Source organism: Epinephelus lanceolatus, chromosome 17 (assembly GCF_041903045.1).
Source record: "Epinephelus lanceolatus isolate andai-2023 chromosome 17, ASM4190304v1, whole genome shotgun sequence".
Lineage (NCBI taxonomy): Eukaryota > Metazoa > Chordata > Actinopteri > Perciformes > Serranidae > Epinephelus > Epinephelus lanceolatus.
This window is the reverse complement of record NC_135750.1, coordinates 24,635,734-24,657,005: the sequence shown is the minus strand read 5'-3', so window position 1 is coordinate 24,657,005 and position 21,272 is coordinate 24,635,734. Positions and strand designations below refer to the sequence as shown.

The following is a 21,272-nucleotide window of genomic DNA, read 5'->3' as shown; positions in this document are numbered from 1 at the left end:
TAGCTCTGGGTATCCAGCAAGAGCTAACACCAGTTTCTCCTCCATTGTTTACCAAAAGTAAATTTGTTGTTGTGGCCATGACAAAAAAAGAGATGACATCCTTTTCAACTCAAGGAGCTCAAAGCGGTCCAGCAAAAATGCCAGGCGCCTAGAGTGCAGTAACGTGAGGTGGTTGCAACACAAAACAGCAAGCAAAAAGCTTCACTCTCATTAAAAACAATCACAAAAAGGTTCCTCCAGCTGCTAAAACACTTTCTGTGTGATCAGGACCTAAATGCCAAAAACTGCAGTTCCTCTAATGGCCACTTGGGGCTGGCGTCAAAAGCGAGTCGATCCCAATAGACCCCCATGTTAAAATGCCCAACTGAAAGCCTGCTTACACGTGGTTGCCTTCCGTTGACAAGTTGCTATTACAGGGATAACGTTACTTAGATAATGTAACCATGATGCAACCCCAGGCAACAGGGTACGGGTGTAGCCGACACTATTTCAGTGTGTTTCAGTTCATGAAAGTTAACTTACATTTTGGCTGCCTATAAAAGTCCTGCCCAGCATTTTGTTGTACTAAAAGACCCTCTAAGGAGTTGGATGTTCAGTACATTTTGTTTCAATGGTTTTAAGCCTGATTTTTGCTAATGAAAATTAGCATTAGCATAGTCACAATTAACCATAGCTGTAAATGCATTGTGCTAACCAAGCTTGCAGCTACTGTTAGGGTAAGCTCCACCTGCTCGTCTAAATACAGTCACTTCTAGCCCCAAAAATCTAAGATAGTGATGGCCAAAATGCCAAAGTTGAGGCTCCAAAACAGGAGCCCACAAACTAATGTGTGACAGTTCATTTAAACTTAAAAATGGTCACAACTGTCAACATGTGAATCCTCTCTCATCTATGAATCAATCCCACTAGGGTTACAAGTAAGACATTATATGAACACAACAGTTAAACAGAGTAAAGTCTATCTGACCATGACACCTCAAGGAGCACAAGATTTGCCCCAAACTCACATCCTGTGCTCTTACACACACAAACACAGCGATACTGCCTGCTGTCAACTAATGTGTGGTTAGTGTCCTCATCAGTCCATCATGAGTCCTCGCTGGATCGAAGCTTAGAATTACTGTAAACATCGCCCACATTGCTTCTTCTGCCTCCCAGCGTCCTTTAACAGTGTGCAGAGATCAAAGTAGACAGCCAGAGGTCCCGAGCAAAGCCAGACGCCCTTTAATGTCATTACGAACAAATCCATCAGAAACAGAGAATGCAACGCCATTATCGCCTCCCCATCTGCAGCGTCGACAGTCTCCATTCCAAAATGACCTAAAAACAACAGACGTCTTCCAACGTGGGTCCCTGGGACTAAATCTGATCAAGTGCGAGTCTGTGGAGCAAATGTGTCGATTTGAGGGTCTATGATGTGAAAAACTTTGACAACTGCTGATCTCAGATACGGAAATGTCAAAGAAGCTTGATGTCAAAGAGGGAAACCATTAGAGGGTGCTTTCAACAGAATTAGAACACTTGAACCTAAAACTGAATACAACTCTAACTGAAAGATAAAGCTGGATCTGTGTATTTTGAGCTCTAAATATATACATCACCAGCTGCAGGTGCATTTACTGTTTACAGAACTTGTTGGATTTCTTAAGCAGCTCTTAACTTAAGTAGACAAAAGCTGCTGATTGTAGATTCTTATGGTTCAACAGTCTGTGAGAAGCTTTAGCCTGATTTTTTTTAAATTTCTTGTCTGTTATGGTACATCCGCAAAGCAAAGCTGAAATATAAGTGTATCAAACTGCACCCATAGCACCCATGTATCATCTGGTATCTATATTATAAAGATGCTTAAGAACCCTGGTAATGGCAAACCAGATCTTGCAATAACAACTCCTCTCTTCAAGCTGTACCTCAGTTGGCGATGTTTGGTGTGGCCCGTTTGGCTCAAATCCAGGATCTCCAGATGTTTGAAGAACCTGAAGCTGCAACAGCTGCTTTTCACACCTTAACCCATAAATGATTCATGTGCTTTCATTCCACAGGAAGTGGAGCATTCTTAGTAAATTCATGGTATAAACTGTATAGCAGGTGTATTTGAGGCGTAACTGTTTAGGTAATTGTTATAATCATGAAGAAAAGCTGAACTGCAGCATTTTACTCCTCATCAGTTTAAGTAACTATATTATGATGTCACAGGCTTGAAAGGGCTGTTTCTCTCCTGGAATTAGCAAGTCATCTACCATCATGACCAACAGTTTATTTTTATTGACCATTAATTTAAAAGCTGGGGTTGGCAGTTTGGTTATGGCATCACCTTTGAGCATACTGTAATTCAAGTGGTCTGAGAGAACACTAGACGTCTGCACCTCCTCTTGGCACTGCTTTCAGGTTTTTGAAATGTAGCCCGCAACGGGTGACTTTGGCCAATCACAGGTCATTTCAAAAAGAGAGAGCGTTTCTATTGGTTGTTGCAGATGTGTGTGCATGTCCCTTTGGTGAAAGCCTGATTAAGTCATGATACAATATTGTCATGATTTTAAATATGTCGCGATATGCTGAGTATTGTGGTAAAATATATTGCGATTAATTACCTTTTTTTAACTTTAAATTACATCCCCATAGGAAAAATTTGGCAAAACATCTGTTTTGTCTCACAAGATAAAGTTTTCAATCTGTTCATCTCACTTCAGCCATTTTATTGCATTTTATTGTCGTATCCAGTGGACTGAAAAAGCAATTGATTATATTATTCTAGTAGGCTACCTAAAGTTTACTTTGTATATGTCATATCGATAATTTATTAAACAAAAAAATCGACACTTGACACTGTGTGACGATACGATATTGCCACACAAAATATCGCGATACTATGCTGTGTCAATTTTTCCCCACCCCTACTGCCCACATAAAGGCAGATGGATTTATCAGAAAAAGAGTCTAAAAGAGTGTCTGACAGTAGACAAAATAAAACATGTCAGTATCTGAAAAGAATTTCAGAGATGGAGAGAAAATGTTGCAACTAGCTTAGCATAATGCTAAATGGAGCCAAAGGCTCTTGGCTGCAGCTTTAAGTTCACATGTATGTAGCTAATATTAGAGCCCCTGAATCCCAGCGTGTCCTTTGGGGATCTCCAGGGTAACTCTACAATGATATCAGATTAAATAAATCAATGTATGGCAGACACTGGGTTACTGTATGAAGCAGTGCATATGCCTGTGGTTGTCTGGTGGGAGGGGCTTAGGACAGAGAGGGGAGAGCTGCAGAATGACTATGTATTCTCCAGATATCTGCCTGCCCATTGCTTCAAGATGAACTCATAATAGTAGTATTTAAAATATTACAATTAAATGCTTGTCTCATGTTATTAAAAAGTGTCTTCTGCAGTTTTTTTTAATATATAGAGTATATCATCTAAACTGATCTGGACTTTAAAAGAAGGAAACATTAACTCTGGTGGTCTGAGTCTCAGCACATCTTTTCCCACCACAGTTATGCATGTTTGGCCGTAAAGATTACAATCTGTTTGGTTATACTGCACCATAAAAGGAAACAACATTTAATACTTACAATAGCCAAGTGGTACTAATACAATTCATTGCCTTCAGGGTGCTTTAGAGGAAGCAAAAAAGACACACGGAGAATCGAATCTTAAAAAGTAAAAAAAGAAAACAGGTCTAATAAATGCAGCAGCCTGTAAAAAGGCTGTGTGTTTTAAAGATGTGTTAAAAAAGGGGTCAAGATGCTGTTAATCCTGACGTGGCAAGTTATTTTCAAGTTATATTTTAGGATCTAAAAGCCTTTAATGATGAAGGTTGTCCTCTTCAGTTTGAGGTTTGGCCCCCATAAGACTTTGGTGGATAATCTGAGAGGGGGATGCAAAAACATCTGCGATTAAGAAGTCAGAGAGACACTCATATGGCTTCCCATGCACTGCTTCCAGGGATTCAAAGGATTTTAGAAGCATCTAATTGCAGGGGAATGCCAAAAGGCCAAACTTGCTTGTAATGTCATTCTGTAATTTTCTTTTTCTGCAACTTCAGTGGCCGTCTAGAACAACTAACAAGATGGAATTTATGCATGTGATTACAGTGCTCAAAATGAGATTAATCAATCCTCTCAAACCATTTAAAGAAAGACGAGACGGGCTGAAAAGTAATCTGATTTAAACTCATGCTGGAGTCACACTGAAACTAAATATCCAAGATACTGCACATTAGTGTAAGATAGTAAAATATTTCTTGGGTAAAAGAATATTTATTTTTGAACACTACGGGGAAGTTGACTGATCTAAAATCACTGGGTTGCATTTCACATTTTTCCCTCGGCACAGTGGTGGGATATTGGCAATTTCAGACTTGTTTGATAGCTGAAAATATTGACATTTCAAAGAGTAATAAAAGTGTATGCATCTGACCTGTTTACACTCGCTGCTGTGGAGCTGCAGACTTGAAAAGTAAATGAAAAAAAGATATTGGCTCTCCGGATGCTCCGGTGTTTTATTTTTCACATGGAGAGCTGCATGTTTATTCACATCCTTGTTTTATTCTTCACTCGCACTTATGTTCTTTAATACTTTGAGCTAATTGCTGCCAGTTGCAGCAGGTCATCCTACAATTCTCTGGACTACAAAACCAGTCAAAGCATGTCAGTCACAGGAAGTCCATGTCATTAAAGCTGGTCCAGACCTTTGCCTCAGTTGACAGCTGAGTAATTTACCTTATTTTACCTGCAAAGAATTAAATGAAGATTGCTTGGGAACTAATTATCTTGTCAAAACTGCAGAAAATATCTGCTGTAGTGATTGTCACACGAATTATCATCTTCATCGTCTTAATCCTTTTCATGTTGTTTTTGTGTTGTCAACAGTTTTAGCGCTTCTATTTTTAAGCTTTTATTGTGATGCTTCTGGACAGGAAAGGAAGATATAATGACAGGGATTGACATTCGTTTCTGTTGTTTTAGGATGGAAGTAGGATGTCCTGTTTCTGTGATATCATGAACCATGCTCTGTGAAATAAGTGTTTACACTGTACATATTATCTTTTGGATTTTATGTCTTCTATATCCATAAAATAAGTTTACAGTTTAAAAAAACTATTACAAATAAAAGTCCTGCATTTTAATATATTATTGGATTATTATTGCTGATGCATAATATACCTACACATATCTACACAGTCTTACAGAAATACTGAAAATGGGCATGACCTCTTCACAACGCATTACGTGGTGGTGGACAGGTGATGTCTGCAAGTTACGTGTCGGCAACATGACAGCAATGCCAATGCAAAGTCTATCACAAACAGCCGCAGTTTCATTGTGAAACTGTTTGGTTATTCTTAAAGGGAAATTTCGGTTTATTTCAACCTGTCTCCTATCGTCCTAAATTTGTTTCAAGTGACTAGTGACATAGAAATAATAGTTAGCATGTTAGCCGTTAGCCTAGATACAGCCGGGGCGCATAGTAGCATCAGACCTGTTAAAATGTAAGTGAACGGGCAACCTTCAAGTGCAAAGTTAGTCCACTAAACAAGCTTTTGTTCCACAAAGACTGCCTCATATTGTTAGGATAAATGTCAGAGAACACATAGAAAATGACACGTAAACGTGTTGTCTTACCTTACCCTGTTCTGCCTTCCAGCTGTTGCTGCTTGTTCTCGCGAGATTTCATGCACGGTATGAGATCGCTGCTTGTTCTTGCAATATTTCGGCCGCGCTTTGGAAAGCAGAGCTAAATGGTAAACAAACATGGCACCACACCGGTAAGGTAAGACAGCACGTTTACATGTCGTTTTCTATATGTTCTCTGACATTTATCCTAACGATATGAGGAGGTCTTTGTGGAAAAAAAGCTTGTTTAGTGGACTAACTTTGCACTTGAAGGTTGCCCGTTCACTTATGTTTTAACAGTTCTGACACTACTATGCGCCCGGCTGTATCTAGGCTAACGGCTAACATGCTAACTATTATTTTTATGTCACTAGTCACTTGAAACAAATTTAGGATGATAGGAGACAGGTTGAAATAAAATTTCCCTTTAAGGAATGAAAAAAATGGTTAGGTTTAGAGCAGTGGTTCCCAACTGGTCCAGCCCCAGGGTCCAGATTTGTCCATAGTCATTAGTCCAAGGTCCACACAGTTTAATACATTAAGCTTCATACTTGCTTTAGGCCATGTCGTCGAGCTAGTTTGCTGTCTCTGTCAAATAGCTGTCTATTATTCACTCACTCTATAGAAGGAATTGGCACTTCAAAATAAAAGCTCTGTTCTGGAGATCCACTGTACTTAAACATAAAGTGTTTTTTTGTTTTATATTTTACAAACTTGGCACGTTTGCGAGTCACTTGTGGTCCATTCAGAATGGACCCATGACCCACTTTTGTTCTGCGACCCACCAGTTGGGAACCACTGGTTTAGAGGACAAAAAAAGACATGGTTAAATTTAGGAAAAGATTGCGGTTTCAGTTAAAATGACTACATAGAGAACGCAGGTGACATCAGCTTACATGAAGTACATTTGTAAAGTACTTTGCATAGTGCAAACTCTGTAAAGTCACATAACTACCTTAACTTTTGGTTTCACATCGGACATGATTGTTTGACCAATCCACCACCCTTCTCACTCGTCCTATGTAGACTTTCTCATTCTTTATACTTAATTCTTAAGATCCACACTGACTTTGCTCTCAGCAAATGTAAAAAGTTTTTAAAATCATACAAACTATTCAGTACTGGTGGGGAACAATTGCTCAATTTTACGCCCATTCATTGTTTTTTAATTGTTTTGCTGTCATACTTTCCCTTTAATGGATGGATTTTAATATATGAAATTATTCTCATTAAACCTCAATTTAGTAGAAAACATCCAAAATAAGTAGCCGGAAAAACTCTTGCTGTCTCCCTTATTGCTGAAAAAGGAAAAATACATTTACTCAGTTTTGCGGTTATTAAGATTTAACAGCAGCATATTAAAAATGCACCATTCTGTCCTCTCTGCATGAAAAAATTAAAGGCAAAGGACAAGCAGAGAAAGGCACCAGAAAATGTATGGATTCTATCACGATATGGAGCTACAGCTTTGTAGTGATGAACTGCATGTTCTCTCCTCAAAACCATCTTCCCAGCTGCTATACAGAAACAGACAAATCACAAGAGTTTTTCCTGTTGTTGTCACATAAGAATATTTACGCCCCAGGCTCCCACCCCTGTGGTGAAAGTAAAGCAGCAGAGGCTCAGGTGTGGCAGCTTTCTCAGCCTCGCAGCTTTACTGTAGCTGCTTTCACAGATCAGCTCGGCATTCACATGTTCAGTATCTAGACCTGAAAGAGTCAGAGGACACAGTTTTCCACTTGTGAACAACATTTCCATTCTGCTAATTGTTACAGTGAGCACTCTCTTTTGGTTTGAACCAACATGGCTGACAGATGGTGTATTACCCCCTCGATGAGTCCTGAGAGTGGCTGCTATTGTGTAACAGGACGAGCCAACTGTTTGAAATGAACATGATAATCATACCATGGAGTCATTCGGTGGCGCTCTGATTAAAATGACTTAGTGCAGATCAGAAAAAAAAAGAAAAATGCTGGAATTAAACACTTGGTTTGTGAAAGTCAGGAAAAGAGAATGGAGCGGAGTTGTCCCAGTTGTATCTTTGCTGTTCAAAAATAGACCCGTTGCCCTCAAATACCATGATAGAGGACAGACTATGCACAATTCACATGCTATTTCAAAGTAAAAATAACAACCTTGTATAAGCTGTTGTCTGAGCTGGTTCATCCACAGCTGCTGTTAGGTTTCCCACAGTTAGAGCAACACTGAGGTCCAAAATATTTCAGTGACTGCTCATCCATCTTCAATGACACATTAAATACAAGCTGTGTTGTAACATGCTATGCAGAAATGTGCATCGCTTCATTCATAAACATATCCACATACCAGATCTTGAAATGATAAAGATTAAGATTTCAGTCCTGGTTTATTTAACAACACCTGTGGTTACTGGCAGTGACGGCAATTGCGTTTGAGAGACAGACGTAAGGACCACTGGGGGAAGCAAACATGCCTTGAGCAGTTAGTGTATTCATGAGACGTGCAACAGAAGGACTCGTGTGTCTGTTTACAGCGCACCCGAACAAACCACGGGCTGAGAGGATCCCAACATTCAACAACGTCTTCCGACACCAAATGTTTCCTTCCACGTAACAGCATGTGAAATGCATCGCTTCCTGTGAATCCTTTGTGCATGAGTATGTGAACTGAATAATCCCACACAGGAAGAGCAGTCTCTTCCAGGAACAATTAAAGCTACAATAAATATAAAGACAATTACAGAATGCAAAAACATTGCTTAAAAATAGCTGGTCATAAATAGTGTTAAAAACCGTGCTATAATGAAAATGTGAAGGCTTTAAACTGTTAATAATTCAACTGCTATTAGCCTCTGCTCTTTTTTTAGTGCAGCTGCTAGATAGTTGCCCCTCAGCTACAGCAGTAAAGCGGCCTCACTGCAGTGTAGCGAGGAAAGTTGACTTTCTGGGAGTGGAAATGCTCCAACAACTCTGGTTTTATCAAGTGACACTGTGACAAGAACATTGCTGTCAAATGTTAACAGTGCAGGTACGAGAATCATTCCACTGCAAACAAGGTGACATCAAATCCACTTAAAAACAGCATCACAACACCAAACACAGGCAAAACAAGCCCAACTCAAAAGGGTACGTATCCTGTCAGAGGAGCATTCAGTGGGTAAATGTATAGGTTGCGGACAGAATCTTGACAACACATGAACCCAAAGCACTGATAGCTTTCTTTTAATGCGTATAAACTGTATCAGGTCTTTATCTGTCTGCATGATCATACTTTAGTTTGTGCCGTTGTCATGTGGTGCTTCTCTTTTGCTAATGCAGCTGTATTTTGCATATGTCCTCATGATTTTTGAGAGTTATCCCCTTGCGTTGTTACATAATTCTGCAGTATTTGTGGCTGACGCTCCAGCACTTCAGGCGGTGACTATCTGGCCTGTTTGCATCTCTGTAAGTTGCCTCATAAAAATTAGTATTTTTTCAGATGTCTGTCGTCGTCTGATGTCTGAGGCCCACACATGCTGCTAATTGGTTTTAACTTCCCATCCTCTGTACTAGAACTCACTTGTATGAAGGTCTCCGCAGCTGCAATTTACTGGAGTGAACTCATGACTCATGAGTGACTCACATTACGTTCTCAGGAGGGCTGACGAAATCATGACGGCATATGCTGAACATGAGCACTGCAACTGCAGAACCTCACCAACACTGACTCAGACACTGAAGACAGTGAAAAACTCCACAGACTGAATACCTCACCACCCAGGTAATCATTTGTGAATCAGTTACTCAGCACATGCTTCACTGAGTTCAAAGAGGAAATTGTGCTTTTCTTACATGCCTCAACCCTAAGTGCTGTTTAAAAATGTTTAGTTTAAAATGTGCATGATGCATAACCAAGTTCATCATTTAATAAATACATGGATAAATAATTTAATCCATTAAGGTTAAAATGTAAAGCTCATGTGAGTTGATGTATAAGGGGTAAACTGTACATGATTACAAAGGCTGACACTGTCTAGGCATCAGCTCATTGTTTACTTACCTGTATTTCCATGGCGAAACTGTGTGCTGCTATGGTGAAATTTGCTGTAGGACTGTGTATAGTGCAGTGTTGAGAATGTCTTGCTAGGCTCGACTTTGAAGTGAAGTGGATGGTTGGAAAGATGGGTGGAAAGACTTTCGGAGAGACGTTTGAAAGACTTTAAGGGCTTTAGGAAACTAAGTTTATTCCGCTTTGTTGCATATGCTCACGCTGACCGCCATTTTGTTTCCTTATCTGTCATGTTACAGTACACTTTAGCTGTGTCTCCATTCAGGGGCTGCAGCCTTTGAAGGAAGCAGCCTTCGTGGTCTACGTCGGCCACGCATCAGTCCGCATCAGCCAAACCGAACAGTCTGTAAAATGAGACGGTCTGCTCTGAGGAGGATTTCCTGGTTGCATCACCAGTTGTTCTCGCTGCTACCCGTTGGTGTTCCTATTACCTAGCAACCAGCTGTGCTTGACAAAAGAAGGAGTAAGCTACTAAGTTGGTTAGCCCTAAATCATGGAGCCAGAGATTTTCATTTTTATTATATATATATATATATATATATATATATATATATATACATATATATATATATATATATATTTTTTAATTTAATACTTGAGAAGATGATTCACCGTCAGAGAAATTGCCGTTTGATATATTTCAGGCTGATGGAGGATTGTTTTCAGGTAAAATTACCAATCTAAGATTCTTTAAGCTGTGTGTTTTTAGTTAATAGTAATGTTAACAACAATTAACCGCTAACTTACATAATTTAACGTAATATATAATTGTCACCGGCATGCAAGGCATCTTGGGAAAGGCTGGGCCTCTCCCTCCACATTCTGGAAAAGAAGGCTGCATTTCTTGGCAGCATGTGAAGGAGCCTTTGAAATGGGACGTCCTTGGTCGCGCCGATGTGATGCAATTGGTCTTTAAATGCAGCCTTGGAAGGCTGCAGCCCCTGAACTGAGACACAGCTCATGTATTGATACATTCTCTGTTAAGTTTATTCTTAAAATTAGTTTCCAAGGTGTGGCAAGAAGGGAATGGTTCAGAGAGACAGAAATGCCCAAATAAACGTCTGTTTGAGAGAACCGACCTGTGTCTGTGTTGTTATAAAAGGAGCTACATCAATGGTGAACGAAGAATCCAAAAAATGAGAAAATTCTTGATGAACTAAAGTCATAGGGGACAGCATTTAACAACAGCATAACTATATCAAAACATCTGTTTACAATCTCTCTCACAACTCAGGCAGTATAATCTATGTCTCGTTTCTCCAGTTGTATGCTCCGTACTTCCCAAACACATGCATTTTTGCTGAAGTTTTACAATTTAAAATACTTCTGCATAAACAGTCTCAGGCCCAAACGAGAAGTGCTCCTGTTCTGTTTATGCAGAAATGTTTTAAAGTGTGAAGTTTTGGTGAAAATGCAGGTGTTTGGGAAGAACTGAGCATAAGACTGGATACATTGGACTTGGATTATACTGTACTGCACAAGTTGTGTGTGAGTTTAGAAAGAGATGCTTTGATATAGTTTTGCTGTTGTTAAACACTGTCCCCTATGACTTCAATTCCTCACGAATTTACTCTGTTTTTGGATTCTTTGTTGACCGTGGAGGCATGTGAGGAAAGCAACATTTCACAAATTCAGCGTAACACAGGGTGAGTAACTGATATACAAATGGTCATTTGGGGGTGAAGTATTCCTCTAAATCATCATGTGTTATAGCCTCAGCAAAGTACAAACATCACTCAGTATGCTTCAGGCAGTTTCATTTATAGCTGGGCTTCTGTCGAGGGATGTATTCTCATAAGGTATTCCTACTATTTTGTCCACCTCCTGATGAGGGTTTATTGTAACATATTTCCATGCAGGCTTATTTTCTCCTGCACTCTTGCTGTGCTATTGAGTTACCCAGCTTCTTTGCAAAGAAGTGCACAAGAGAAATGTGCTCCTGACTTGAAGACGAAGGGAAGATGCACACTAACCCAATTTCAGAGGTGTAACAGAAAAGTAATATAACAACGACAGAGAAAGTTAGAAAAGTGAAAGAGCATGCCCACTTACATTATGGTGCTGTCCCACAGTGCGCAGTAAGGGTTCATTGTTCCCTGGAAGGCAAGAAAAGGACAAAATGTTTATCAGGTAAATTAGGATGATAACTGATCATCATTATCATCGCCATCATCATCATAAATCAACTGCATATTTGTCCTTCAGTGCAGATTTTCATGGATCACATCAACTAGAGTGCGGAGTGCACTATCAGAGACACACACACACTTGCTGACACGTTCAGACTTCCATGCCCTTTATCTCCAAGATGAATAAAAAGGGCCTGGATCATAAAAGGGATTGTCCATGTAATTATCTGACTGCAGCGCTCTCTCCCGACACCAGGCGCTTGCAAATTAATTATCGAGCCAATTAACCACCATTGTGTGGAGGCTGATGGGAGGTTATATGTGCTGTGGTCATTGTAGAACATTCAGGTCAACAGACGAAAACTCTTTGTAGAGCGCTAAAAACAAACAAGTCTTTTATCTTTTATAACAACATTAAAAGCAGTAATCAAACAACATTTTCATTTGTTGATGTACATGAAGATGACAGGGTGATTTCGGTTCTTACGTTCGCCAGGTGAGCCAGTTCAATCTCCAGGTGGGACTCAGTGGCCTTGGGCTCAGGTCTCACAGTCACAGCGATGACCTTGGAGTTCACGACTGTGTGGTTCCTGAGTCAAACAAAAGAAAGTTAGGAAATTAATGTAATTTCTTGGATGTTTTAAAGGTCCTGTATGTAAGATTCTGGGGGATACATTGGCAGGTATGGAGTATAATATAATGAATATGTTTTCATTAGTTCATAACCACCTTAATGTAAGAATCATTGTGTTTTTGTTACCTTGGAATGACCTGTTAATATCTACAAAGGAAGCGTGTCTTCATGTTGCACCACCATGTTTCTGTAGTTGCCCAAAACGGACAAACCAAACAGTGGCTGTAAATACGGCCAACCGCATTTTCGTGTTGGCCACATGAGCAATCAGCCCCTACGTGACAAGAGTGTTGCAAAAACACAGATTTTTTTTAACACGAAATTGCTCTATTTGGTGTTTAACGGTTTAAATCACCTGGGATCTCATGTATAGACATTGCCTACGCACAAAACGAGGCCTGAAAAAGGCATACGCCACCATGCAAAAGTTGTGATCTATAAAACAGGCTTCAAGGGAAAAACTTTGCCCCATGCTTATGACCATTTTGGAGACAGGAAATTGGCGATGCAGATGGTGAAGTGGAAGCCTGATTGTAGAAACTGTCAATATTATTTGGCGCAGGCCATTTTTGGCTTTTGTCCATACGTACATTTTTAGTATGGATCTTACGCATTGTTGTCGGAGACCTTTGTGGATAATTCAGCACCTTGTGAAAACATCCTGAACAATGAACAATTAGGGAATTCTAACCGGGAGATGTTCCAGGCGGTTGCAATCTGCAATCCTCACCACTAGTAGCCTCTAAACTCCCTTAAATCTTACACATGGTTCCTTTAACATTTACATTTTCAGTGTTATTAAGGAAGAGACCTCTGCGGTTAAGTCTGCTCATGGTAAAAATCTCCTGAACGAACACTGAAGGAATTCTAGCCGAGAGAAGTTTCAACTGGTTTCAATCTGCAGTCCTCATCACTAGATGCCACTAGATCCCCCTCAATCTTACACATTGTTCCTTTAGTTGTCACAGAGGCCCATTTTTCTAACACAATGTAGTAAAGTTGAGACTCTTGCTTAAAGATTAACTGTGTTAGCATTCTGTATATCCTTATAAATGTCACATGGAGCTTACAGGAATAAAGGATGAACAACATTTGCAGTATTCAAAGCCTTTAACCCTGATTTTACTTCAGACACCTGAGGTGTACTTTTACGCTCTGTGAAGAAGCATTAACACTTGAGGATTAGGTTTAAGTGCTGAGTCAGTGAGACTTATGTGGGATCTATAAGGAACACCAGTACCAAACCTGATTTGGGGTCTCTGAGTAGATTTTGCACACATGGTTAGAATTTAAATTCCTCTCTAATTTAATAGTCTAAAATTTAGAGTGCAAGTTCTTTGAATTCATTTTCAAATATTTGACTGTAAGGCCAAGGTATTTTCTTTGTACAAGCTTGTACTGAATACTACCTTGAATATCAAGGACAGGAGGATTTAAAAAGCTGCCCATTAGACGTCAAAGCAGCTATACAGGATGTTTGCCAGTAATGGCATTCAAAACATCCAAGCAGACCAGTAAACAGAAAGTGCAAATCAAAGGAAAGTCTGAACCAAACAAGACTTTTCTTTGTATCCGATGCTTTTAAAAATCTGCCATTATAGTCCTGTTTCAAATACCATCTCCAGCTATTGTGCAGTTGACAGAATATTCTTCTTATTAGAAACTGAAATCTGCGAGTGCTTCCCACTAGGAAGAAAACTGTCAACTTCACAAAGGGAAGTCGAGGTGAGACTGCAGCAACCCCCCTGTCCTAACAGCACCACTTGTGCTGAAAATATCTGTATGTTTTTTTTTCATACAAGTCATTCTCCTGGACTCATTGAAAAATGAAATCAATGAAGAAAATTGAGTTCTTTAGTGCTCCTCTCTAAATGCTCTGAGAGACTTCTGTTGAAAAATGTATTTTTTTATTTTGAAACTTTACAAGCTAAAAATTTGGCAAATACAGAATCTTCAAGTTGATCAGTTCCCACTTGACCTGCTTCTCCTGGTAGTCCGGAGAGGGCGAGCGTCGGCGCCCCATTATGAGCTCCTCTCCACATGTGCACAGAGGGCTTGTGCTCCACCTGTGACAGCTGGCCTGGCCGGTCGTGAAATGACCGTTCTGTCCTTGGGACGTTGGTGCCAGGGACTTGTTGACTGGGGTCTGACACCAGGTGTTTGTGTGGGACATCCTGCTGCTTTTCCAGCCACTAATGTCATCCTTAATTAACCACACTTTCCATGCTACAGCGAATATGTTTCATTTACTAAATTAGAGTCAACACAAACACATTAATATCTCCAAGTGTCATATATGCAAAAATCGGATGTTTGTTAGCTTAAAGAAGAATTAGCATGATAAATGAGAAGAGTTCTTAAAGGTATGCTGCACAGGAATTCATGTTTGTAAAAAGTGTCGACCCCAGACTGGCGTTTCACCTCACTATATTTGCATTTTTTTGGCGCAGTAGCTTCCTCTTGGATGCCTGCTGCTTATTGTCTGGCATCCGGTCGCTACCTTTTATTAAAGTCCTCACTGGTGTGCTGTGTCCAGGAATGTCACAAGCACAGCGAAATAAGAAGAAAATAATGAGGGCAGAGTCTCTTACAAATAAATACACCACCACACACATCTGCTGGGTGACAGGTGATGACTGAGAGGCATTACTTTTTTGTGAGTCTATACTTTGTTTTTACTTGTTTTACACAAGCCATCAACTTTAACTTGAAGACACATGTACAACAGCAGGGGTTTTCTCTTTCTCCTGATTTCATGTCTTTAAAGTGGAACATTTCAGGGACAGCGGAGACAGCACAGCCTGGTTTCAAGAGTTGATCTACTACTCTGAATAAAAATGGACACCTCTGCAGCTTCCAAAGGATTAAATCTGTCTCATATTTCTTCTTGCCAGCAGACCAGAAAATACAGACGAGGAGATATCTTGCCCTTACTTTGGTGAAGGTAGCATGAGTCCGAGTGTCTTGTAGAGAACAGTCCCCAGAATGAAGACAGGCGATCCTTCCATGTCTACAGGGGAAAATGAACAATGAATGAACACTGCTGTCAGGTTTTCACACCGATAGACTTCCTTTTTTTTTTTTTTTTGTTTATAGTGTCGCCCAAACTCATTATAAAAGTGGATCTTGTTGCCGGATTAATTAAAAAGCAAACATTCAAAATGTCTGTACAGTATATATTTATTACTGTAGGGTCTGCCTTCCAATAACACGGTAAATTATCATAATTCAAAGGAAAGTTTTAATTGGAATCAACGCTTGGCTTGAGTAAACATCTTCGTTTTAAATGCCAAAGCATTTTTTTTAATTTTTCACAACTTTTTCCAGCGTTTGTTGACTCCTGTAAAAGAAGTGCTAAAGCCTCCTATAGAATCAGCTTGTCCAAATGAGAGTGGCTGGGACTAGACACGTGGCACAGATTCCTAATCAATCCCTTGTTTTGTTATCTTTGATATATTCCAGATAAGACTGATTACACCAATTAAGCAAATTGTCTGGCTCTGGATTGCGATATATACAGTGGCGACTGGCAGTGTTTGAAAGGAGGCTGAAAATGCTGAGTCGACGGGAAACTCATTGACTGAACAAGCACAGGCCAGCAAACTGGCTGTGTTCAAAGGCTTGTAGCATTATTTCACTTTCCCAAAACAAGGGGTGGTGTAGCATAAAACATTAAGGAAATACCCTCTGCACAAGACTGATGCGTCTGTGTGGAGGTCCTGTTGTAAGTTTTCAGACAGAGCAATTCAACTAAAATCATTCAGCTTTTGCTGAGATGTCAAGATATTTATTTCCTATTCCTCAGCAGTGGCCACTGAATCCATCATTGTCTATTCACTATGCATTAATCCTGTATTTCTACTATAGTTTCCTCTGCAGGCTCTAGAAATGTTACTGCATGATGTAGAAGTAAACTTTACATATATATTTTAAGACAAATAAAGTTTGTGCAGTTCACGAAGAGTGTGTGTGTGTGTGTGTGTGTGTGTGTGTGTGTGTGTGTGGCTCTGAGTCCTTAAGAAAGATGTGCTGAACGAGAGGTAGGATGGCTGTGTGAAATATATACAGACGCATACCTGCTGACTGGGAAACAAAGAGGCCCTTTGGGATGACCACTTTATCTTCAGAGTTCCTGGCCCAGTCAACCATGCCTTTACGACCCTTCATGGGGAAGTTGATGTCAGTCATCACAGACACTGCTGGAAGTCTCTGGATGCTGGCCACTGCAGAATTCAAACAAACAGACCGAAGAAGAAATAGTGATGATCAATATACATCAGAATATTTATGTGTTTATGGACTGTCTCATGGAGAGTCGTCCTGATTCTGATTACCCAAAAGTCAGCCTGCAATGAAAATTTCTCTTTTACGAGTGCATGTTGTCCCTGTCTTGAACACGCTGGTCATATCTGAACTAAATACATGTGTTCATGTTCTTGCTGAGAATCAGATGAGACATGTTTCATGTCTGTATGGTAAATATGAAGCTGGGGCTTGTTAGTTTAGCTTTGCATAACAACTGGAAACACAAGGAAACAGCTAGCCTGCTGCTATTGGAAGGTAAAAAAGCTCTTCAATAATTAAGGATAAACATCAAGTGTCCATACCGCTTACACTGTGAGTTCAAAGCATGCCTGACCCAGAATGCATTTGTGTCATTTTACTTTCATTATTTTCTAGAATTGTTCCAATACCAATATAATAGGAACGGAAATGCCTCTGATACTGCCTAAAATGCAAAATCTGGTATTGGCAATTATATGGTTCGTTGCACCAATCCAATACCACGTAATTTATAAACTTCAGAGTAGTTTAGCACCCAGATTAAACAGCAGTTTTACTGGAAATCTATTCGGCACTCTACAACAGTAGCCTACACAGCAGGTTGCTCTGTACAGCCGCTGCCAACTGCTGTTTAAGAGCGTCGGAGAGGAACTGTTTTCTGGTAAACTGTGTAGTATTAGCCATTAGCAACATGTCGGGAACTTGACAATATTTAACGGAGAATAAACTACATTGCAATGGCATTCATTCTCTGTATGTATTTGTTCATGTTTTATATACTGTAGGTTTAAATCCACCATACAACAGTGATGACAGCCATTTTACATCCATACAGGGTTTTTAGGATTCAGCTGTTAGCGCATTTTTTTTCGCGTATCAGACCGCTACTTGATATTGGCCGATATGCAAGTTTAGGTATTGGAATTGGTATTAGGAAAAGAAAAATCTTAACATCTCCTCTATTTTCTGACAAAAATCAGCTGCTGTGAGCTCAATAATTGAGTTTACACAGTACTTTCAAAAGGAAACTGTGAATTCATACAGGAAGGAAACCAGACAGATCTCCTGAGTGAGCTCATGTTTCATTTGTGAATTAGTCTGGCTAGTTTTTAAGCTCCAATTAAAACGCAGCACAGCTTCTTTTTTTGTTTGTTTGTTTGTTTGGTGTGAGCAGTGAGTGATTTAAGAGGAGCTCTATGTTGAGCATGGAGCGATATCAAGCAGAGTGGCCTGTGAGTGGCTTTGAGCGGGGTAATGAAGGGAATGAAAAGCGCCATGAGTGAAGAGTGGGGTCTGTCACTCATCCACTCACATGCTTTAAACTAGACTAGCTTTCCCATTTTCTCTGCCTTTTTGCTAAGCTAAGCTAAATGGCTGTTGGGCTGAAGCTCCATATTTATCTCCACAGAAATAAGAGTGGAACCAGATGGGAGGAGCTTTGAAGTTTTGAAATGACAGAGTTTCCTGTCTTCATTAATATAAATCAAACTGACGCTGAAAAGTCTTATGCCCTAAAAGTAATGTTATATCACACTATTAGGTTTGAATATGAGCACAAGGAAGATGGAACTTCATTTCATCCTTCAGATATGCAACAACACTGCTGCTTTTCTCTCTAAAATGAACTGCAATCCAAATATACTCACAAAAAACACTCCTACGACCTAAAGTAAAAACACAAGAGTGAAGCCTGCTATCACTCCCAAACTGTGAGGCAGATCTTTAAATACTCTAGCTATCACCACCTAACTATGACATCTAGTTACTAGTGTATTCTGATGCTGTTAGAGATTTTTTAATAAATTGAGTATGATGGGCCTATATTTTGAATTTTGATTTGAGCATGTGAATATACAGGTAGTTTACGTGTCACAGAAATCCCTGTCTGAGACTGTGATGCATTCAAGTACACATTTATAAAGTGCATAATCAAAGCCACAACTGGCATCTGACAAGTGGTAGACAGGTAATCTCCTTAATCACTCCTCTCTTTTCTCAGCTCCCTGCTGAGAAGCCATAAAAGGCCGGTCCATGCACTAAGGCAGTGACAAGGAAAATACCCAGGATCAACCGAAAAGGCCTCAGCATTACAAGGAGAGGATAAAGCTATACTGTTCTCTACCTGGTATCACATCCAGTCCCAGTCAGGTGGTGCTTCAGCGAGGGGAATCTGAGGCTAATCCTACCATTGATGCAAAAGCTCTATTGTTCCTCGTGCTTTGCCAATAATACAATTCGAATCCTGGCAAGACTCCACGTTTGAGTAAAATCTGTGACAGAAGGTGTGTCTGTGTGTTTCGGATGATCCAGCAGCGGGCACGAAATCACAGAGCGCCACGAGACCCGCCATTTGCAAAGAGGCCTGTTCATTGCACCAGATGTTGGGAGCAGCGGTGGTAAGTGTGTGTGCGTGTGGAGGTGGTTTTAGTCACGGGGCAAACTGTGAAACACAACAGGGTGCTAGGACGACTGTCTTTCAGAGTCGTGGGTAATTCTGCAGGTAAATGGGGCTTTGCATTTGCCTGATGGGGCTAGACAGCACAAATAAAATGATCATTTAGGATTGTGATGGTTCTCAACACCGATTCAGTGCACCGAGAGTATTCTGTATGGCTCATTTTCATAAGAGGGAATTATAGCATTGCTCATCAAGTCTGAATGCGTTCATGAGAGGTTCAGCATTATGTAAACTGTCGAAGTCAGACAAACATTTTCCACAGAAAATAAATTAATGAGCATTTGCAGCCATCACATGTGCGCGTGTAATTGCAATTAATCGCTATTAATGTCAACATATTCTCTCAACCGTGACGTATAACCTCACCACAGACAGCCAGAACAAAAATGTCAAAAGTGCATGATGTATTTCACCTTCAAAGTGGTGTTTAATTTTCTAACGCGTCCCGTGCTTCCCTTTGTCCTCAAAGTGTTTGCTTGTAAGGAGAGAGAATAAGTTGCTGGAGTGGAGAGCCTTTGGCAATCAAGGTTATTTGACTAAAAGTAGGAGGACAGAGGACGATGCACCGGTGACAGCCAGTATTTATCTAGGTGTCAAGAGGCTGCCATAAATTAGTGACGAAATGATGCCGCAATATCTTACTCAGCCAGATGCTCTCCACTTGGCTTCCACCAATGGACCCACAAAACTTTCCATTCCTTTAATCAAAAGGGCCACGTGGTCACAGAGGCACTGTAGTGTGAGGTGAAATTACTGTGAGGCTGGCTATTACAGCCTGTGCCGTATCCAGGGGTAAAATGTATTATACTGAAAACTCTGCGCTTCATGTCTTAATCACGTATTATCAGCACAGAGATTTGGTAGACTGACTCATCTTCCACTGTACACACTGTACACACACACACAAACACACACACTGTAAATCATGACTAAATGAAAGCACCTTTTATATAAAAGCCTGATCTCTGTAAGCCTGATTTTTTAAAAAAATATAATGGCAAAATTGAAAACAGGACCAACTAGAAAAGTGCACTCAGTAGAATGCTGATCTCTGCCAGGTGTATCTGGGAGCATGTGGGTGGGCAACAGGGAGTGCAGGGCAGGCTGTGTGTCCAGTGTGTGCATGACAGCAGTGCAACAAAGGAAAACACTATGCAGGTTACATATTCAAGGTGTAAGCAGAGGAGACAGGTGATAAGGAGACAAACCTGGTATACGATGTCCGATAAAACCCCACCCTAACTCCCTCTTGAGAATGAGAGTAGAATAGACATCCCCATTCAAATCAACAAAGCAGGATGGTCAGAGTGGGAGCCGTTTTTATGTGTACCGTTGGAGACCAAGCCAGAGCTGGTGATTGTTGAAACAGTGTACTAATTCAGCCAGTTTTGGATGGTTTTGATGAGTTTTACTTTGTTCCTGTCAAGTTTGAATAATGTGTGTTTTACAGTGAGTTAACAAGAAGATATTTTACCCCACAACCATAGAGACCCTGATCTGCCTGGCTACATGTGTGTGTCTGGTGTTTACCGCCATTCAATTATTCATGCTACTTCACCTTGCTCTCTAAATGTTGCTATTATGGCGACCTTTCTGAAAGACCTTTTATGTAAAGTTGTACACTGGCTGGCAGCCTTTTTGTTTTGTTTTATTTGGTGTCTCATTTCTCTTTGCATCATCATGTATGTCCTTTCTGTTACTGAAAAACTGAAAATAAAGTATTACAAGAAAGAAAATGAAGTTAACCTTAGTCTTAGCTCGGTGAAGGACAGAATCTTGAAATGGATTTTTCTGTTTAATAAGAAAAATGGATTTAAGATTGGTCCAAAACGGAGTGCTCAAACTAGTGAGTGTGACACACTTTTTAGCCCCACTGACATGTGTTTTAACAACCGCCTAATTCTTTTGTACTTGTCAAATGACCACAGTAAAAAGTTCAATATCCTTTCTCTGCAGTATATTTCTATTGTTGAATGTCATTTAACTGTCTCTCCCGGCTGCCTTACAGTCAAGATGGCAACAAAGATAACAAAAATGCGGATTCAATCATCTTGTATTATGCCTACGTTAAGTGGATTATAATATATTAGGTGTGGAATTAATCTGCAGATGCTCCGGTTCAAAATGAGACCT

The 21,272-nt window shown here is 40.1% G+C and overlaps 1 protein-coding gene across 17 annotated transcripts in view; it reads right to left on the bottom strand.

Moving 5' to 3' along the window:
• adgrb3 (adhesion G protein-coupled receptor B3) overlaps positions 1 to 21,272 on the bottom strand; it is a 136,475-nt gene that overhangs the window by 27,079 nt on the left and 88,124 nt on the right. For all 17 annotated transcript variants that reach the window (XM_078176352.1, XM_033612968.2, XM_033612971.2 and 14 more), the window contains 4 exons: positions 16,474 to 16,620; positions 15,332 to 15,407; positions 12,251 to 12,353; positions 11,687 to 11,730 (listed from right to left, as the gene is read on the bottom strand). In XM_078176352.1, the coding sequence (XP_078032478.1) occupies positions 11,687 to 11,730; positions 12,251 to 12,353; positions 15,332 to 15,407; positions 16,474 to 16,620 (370 nt within the window). The remainder of the gene's footprint in view (positions 1 to 11,686; positions 11,731 to 12,250; positions 12,354 to 15,331; positions 15,408 to 16,473; positions 16,621 to 21,272) is intronic.